Source organism: Cynocephalus volans, chromosome 16 (assembly GCF_027409185.1).
Source record: "Cynocephalus volans isolate mCynVol1 chromosome 16, mCynVol1.pri, whole genome shotgun sequence".
In the NCBI taxonomy this organism is placed as follows: Eukaryota; Metazoa; Chordata; class Mammalia; order Dermoptera; family Cynocephalidae; genus Cynocephalus; species Cynocephalus volans.
The window spans coordinates 63790363-63796277 of record NC_084475.1 but is presented as its reverse complement, the minus strand read 5'-3'; the positions used below and the strand labels follow the sequence as shown (position 1 = coordinate 63796277).

The window sequence follows — 5915 nt, the reverse complement described above, 5'->3', positions numbered from 1 at the left end:
TATTTAAATAAAGAGATAAATAAACAGATGCATCAGATTGGTTATCTACAAGGACCTAGTGGCTATAGAGTCGAACATGATGATGTTCAACACTCTGAAAATATGTGAACATTTGATATAACTCATGTCATGGTTATTGCAGAAATGAGTCTCTGAAATGGCAGAATTCATGAAAGTGTGATACAGGGTATTCACCAATGAGAATCATTTCCATGTCGGACCAGGTCTCATTGCCTCCTCCCTAATCTTCCTTGCAAGTTTATTGATGAAGAGAAGGATCTCATGATTTCTGCTCTCACAACCTCCCAGGCGCAAGGGCTGTGCCTCTTCTCTTTCAGGTAGAGACTGATTCTTTGGAAGTATTTCCTCACGGCCAGTGCGAAGTCCTCGTTCACCAGGGGAGTCTCTTCCACCCCCACCTCCGGCATCAGACAGGCTTCCAGGTCGTCCAGCTGCTGATAGAGTCCAGTGCAGAGTTTGTCCAAGAGGCTCTCATCCCAAGCAGCCGATGAGCCCTTTGTGCAGAAGAGGTTGAAGCTCTGCTGGGTCATCTCATGGAGGACAGAGATGGCTCGGGCCTTCTGCAGCTGGTGGCCATCCAAGTCTTCCTGGGGGAATCCGAAGTCATTTCTGTCCTTCAGGCAGGACAGAGGGGAGATTCTCCTCATTTGTCCCAGGAGTATCAAGGCCCTCCAGGTCCCCAGGCTGTGGGTCTGAGGCAGATCACAGTCCAGAGAGCAGGTCGCCTGGCAGCTGAGCGCCAGCAGGGCCATCAGTAAAGGAAAGGGCAAGGCCATTGGGGATCTCGCAGATGCTGCTGGCCTGGCTGAGATGGGTGACTCTGAGTCTTGGCTTCTAGGTTCTCTGAAGAGCTTGCTTTGTGCATGTGTCTTAAATAGGGAACACACTAGTTTCCATTTTCTGGATGCCCATCTCTTTCTTTCTACTTCTGTTTTTGCTTTCTTTATGTACTCTCTACATTGGTTTAGAAGTGTTTTTCTCAACTATTTTTTTTTATTGCCCTCTCTCCTCCACCACAAGAGCTTTTTTAGATATTTTTTTTCTAATTGAAAACTCGATGACATTTTATTAACACAGATATACTATGTATCTGCTTATATAGGCTATGTATATCTGTATAGGTAAGAAGAAACAGTATCAAATTTGCTCTTTTTACACAATGCAGTGTTAAGAACAACAAAGAAACCCTAAAAGTTAAATTTAAGTGCTTTTAACATTTAACTTTGTAAGTAAAAAAAATAAAATATACCTTGTAACTAAATTTGAGGAGCATAAATGTTAATGTAATTTATTTTTTATAATTTGTAATGTGTCAAACTATATATGCAAATTAAAATTTACATAAATTCAGAATAATATAATACAAATATAATAATAAAGTAAAAATGTAATGATATACTTAATAATTCAAAACTGCTGAAACATTTTAATTAAATGATTTTATGAACATTTATTTTAGGTTCTTCACTTTTCATTTTGCTTCATGTGAGTAAATAATTTGTAAACTTACTAGCTGAATATATTTTTCCAGATATTGTTGACATGTTTTTATTTTCAGCACTCAACATAATTATTGATGTATTAAACAACTTTAGTAGGAAAAGTAATAAAATATAAACTATTTGTATTTAATTCTCAAAGTCCACACACATTTGTAAGCACTGAAGATCAATCATAAGCAACATCCACATGACAGCTAATGGTAGCCCAAACATATACACGCTAAGAACACAACTCACAATGTTGGCTATGAGATCAAGAGAACAATGGAGAGAAAGTCCTCCAATCACAAAAATCTATTGCCCATAAGTTTGTATCACTGATCTAACATACATTTTCTGTATTTCATGAACTCAATGTCAGTACTTCCAGGTGATATATGAGACAACCTAAGAAAAATGTACACTAAAAATTAAGATTTTTGTTGGATAGAGTTGAGCTTTGGGGAGGTCACAAACTATTGTATTAAGTCAGATTTGCTCACACCCAAGAACTAATTTTTGTACTCATGGAGCCATATCATCCCCGATAGGAATATGTGATTTAGAAAATATAAATTTGATCTTTTTTGTATTTTTGCATTAAAGTTCAAATTTCCCAAAGGTTTTCAGAACTTCCGATTAAAGTCAATTCTTATCAAATAAAAGAAAACCATCTTTGTCCTAAATGCATAACTGGATAAATACTGAGTATTAACATGTAGAGAAATAACTTTCAGCTCCTAGCCTGACCGCTGGCTTTACATTTTTATGTTTCATAAGAAGTTAGGTTGCCTCAGACATCTACATTTCTACTTTTTAAACGGTAGGTATGAGACCAACTTCAGCAAATCAGCTATTTAGTAAATGTAACTTTTACTAAAGCATTTTCTCAGATTTTCTCCTTTTACTGGGAAGTGTTCGTGAATGACCAACGTATTTTGCTTCATCATGGTCATATTTGCTCAGATTATAATAAACAATGACTAATATTTCCACTCCCCTCTTATGGAGTGTCAGTAATGCCTTCTTAGTTTATGACTTAAAACAAGAGGGTTCTAGTTCCTTTCAGGTGCAAATGGCTCCGGGGATTCTAACTGCAAGAGCAGCATAATATCAGCCTTTGCCTAGCACTAAATTAAATTATATTATGACTTATTCTCTAGTTTGTCCTCTTCTTTGTCATAAAAGAAAATAACTAGCTGGTGTCAAATGCAGAGCCACATATCGAAATGTAAACTCTTCTTTATGCACAAAGCTCAAACCTATCAGACAATTTGCCACAGTACATTTTGCAGATAGTACACTGTGTCCCCCAAATCATCAATTTCTAGCTTTTTGTTTCTGGTCATACATGGATCGACCCCCCAGAAGTTGTATGTGTGTGAGCTGTAAGTAGTGTGATATCCTTTTTCCATCACTCTGAAACCTAGGATTCAAATCATTTGGTAATCTTTAAATGACACTAGTAGAAAATCAGTCTGTCTATATAAGGATAAAGATTATGGAATGAGTCAAAATTTTTAAATGACCAAATAAAGTTTATTATTCATTATTTTCATGGTTCAATTAACCTCTTTATATCATTGAACTAATATGCTCTAAATTGTGAAAAGCACACAGAGGTTGTCATAGTAGATGAGCCTTCTTTATAAAAATGTATATTGCAAAACTTAATAACTTTGGTAGTTTACCCATTTAACACATTTTCATTGGATTTTGGATTTATCATTTTCATCAAACACTGAGAATACAGGAAAATGTTGCCTAAACTATTATTCTTAGCTTGTCAAACACTGGCAAATGAGTAATTTTTTTTCACTTGGAATTAGGTTGGGAATTTTTTGCATATTCCCTATTCATGTAGTACTTTATTGTGAAAATTTGTTTTGCTACCCCTGGATTTCTTTTATTTTCATCTTCAAGTTACTTTCAATAAAGGAATGTGAAAATGATAAAACAAATGGACTGTGCAATGATTCTGTATAGTGTTCACAACACCAGAGATTCCTACATTTCTTTCCCGTTTCACTTTTCCTAGAGAGTAAAAGTGGTCTGATTTTGCTTCCCAATGCATGGGAACAAAAGAAAACAAATGTATGTCTAAATGTGATAAACAAGTAAGAATGAACATATGGGAAATTAGAAGATATCTTGAAGGAAATGGAAATGACACAACATACCAAAACTTATGTGATGCAGTTAAAAAGCAAGGCCAAGTGGGAAATTTCCAGCTGTAAAAGCAAAAAAAAAAAAAAAAAGGGCTAGCTTGGTAGCCCCACTTGCTTAGAGTGTGGTACTGATAATACTAAGGTCTGAGGATCAATCCCCGTATAGGCCAGCAATAAATAAATAAATAAATAAATAAATAAATAAAATAAAACACCCCAAACTAATGTCCTTTAGCACTGTAGGGTGATGATAATTAACAACAATAGTATTATATCATTTAAGTTATCTAGAAGAGAGGATTTTGAATGTTTACAACAAAAAAAATTAGCAATATTTGAGATAATGAAAAGAAAAACCAGTGGTAGTCAGGATTTCAGGGGATGAGGGTGGGAGGGAAGGATGAATAGATGGAGTAGATGGAGCAGAGAGGATTTTTAGAGCAGCAAAACTATTCTGTATAATACTGTCATGGGTAATACATGACACTATGCATTAGACAAAACCCATAGAACTGCACAGTACAAAGAGGAAACCCTAACATAAAATTAAGTTAACAATAATATATCAATATTGATTTCTATTTGCAACAACTGTAGCCCACTAATGTAACATAATAATAGGAGAAATGTACATGTCTGTGGGGTGATGGTATGGGAGATATCTGTATTTTCTGAAAACTAAACTTATTATAAACATTTTTTTTAAAGTTTAAAAAAGGTTCACTGAAGGAATTAAAAAAGAACGAATAAGCCCATAGCTAGCAAAGGGAAAGAAATAATAGACTAGAGCTGAGATAAATAAAATAGATAATAGAGAAAAATAGGATATATCAATCAAACTAAGAGTTTGTTTTTTGAAAGGACCAAACAAAATTGACAAAACCTTAACTAGATTAACTAGAAAATCAAGAGCGAAGTCACAAATAACAAAACTCAGAAATGCAAGAGGAGACATTACAACTGATGACACAGAAGTGAAAAAGATCATAAGAAACTGCTGTAAAAATTACACTCCAACAAACTGGATAGCCTAGAAGAAATGGATAAATTTTTAGATACATACAACCTTCCAAGACTGAATCTTAAAGAAATAAAAAATCTGAAAAGACCTATAACTGGTAAGAACATTGAATCAATAATCAAAAACTTCTGAGCAAAGAAAAGCTCAAGACCAGATGGCTTCACTGTAGAATTTTACCAAACCTTCAAAAAATTAACAGAAATTTTTCTCAAATTCTTCTGAAAAATTTAAGAGGACAAAACACTACCAAACTAATTTTATGAGGCTACCGTTGCCCTGATATCAAAGACAGGTAAGGACACTACTAGAGAAGCAAACAACACAACGATATCCCTAATGAAGATTTATGCAAAAATCCTCAGCAAAATACCTGTAAACCAAATTCAGTACCACATTAACAAGGTTATACACCATGACCAAGTGGGATTTATTATTGGGATGCAAGGAAGGTTCAACAGAGGAAAATCAATCCATGTAATATACCACATTAACAGAATAAAGGGAAAGAAACACAATTACCTTATTCAATACAGTAAGAGCATTTGACAAAATTCAATAACCTGTCACAATGAAAATACTCAATAAAGTTGGAACAGAAGGAAATTACCTCAATTTCCTTCACGAAAGGCCATCTATGAAAAGCCTACAATGAATGGTAATAAATTGAAAATATTTCTTCAAAAATCAGGAACAATGCAAAAATGCCACTGTCACCACTTCTATAGAATATAGTTAGTACTTGAAATACTAGACAGAGAAATTAGCAAGAAAAAAATAAATAAAAGGGATACAAATTGGAAAGAAGAAAAATTAATTTCTATTAAAACAATAAACAATAAACAAACAATAAACAACCTGAAAATTAAATCAAGAAAATGCAACCATCTACAATAGCATCAAAACAAATAAAATATCCATAAATAAACTTAACCAGGAAGGAAAAAATATTTTTACACTGAAAATTACAAACCTTGGCTGAAAGAAATTAAGGAAGATACAGATAAATCATAAAACATTCTGTGTTTATGGTTTGAAAGGCTTAATATTATTAAGATTTCCACACTACCCAAAGCAGTCTACAGATATGAAGAAAGCTCTATAAAACTACAAAAACATTTTTTGACAGAAATAGAAAAATCTATCCTAAAATTCATATGGACTCTCAAAAAAACAAAATAACCAACTCAATCTTGAGAAAGAAAAGCAAAGCTAGAGGCCTCACAC

General features: G+C 33.9%; 1 protein-coding gene across 1 annotated transcript; it reads right to left on the bottom strand.

The window, feature by feature from the left end:
- Positions 1–227: 227 nt before the first annotated feature.
- LOC134364786 (interferon alpha-4-like) lies at positions 228–797 on the bottom strand. Its single transcript, XM_063080948.1, has one exon. The coding sequence runs from the start codon at positions 795–797 to the stop codon at positions 228–230; it is 570 nt and encodes a 189-aa protein (XP_062937018.1).
- Between the last annotated feature and the right edge of the window lie 5118 nt (positions 798–5915).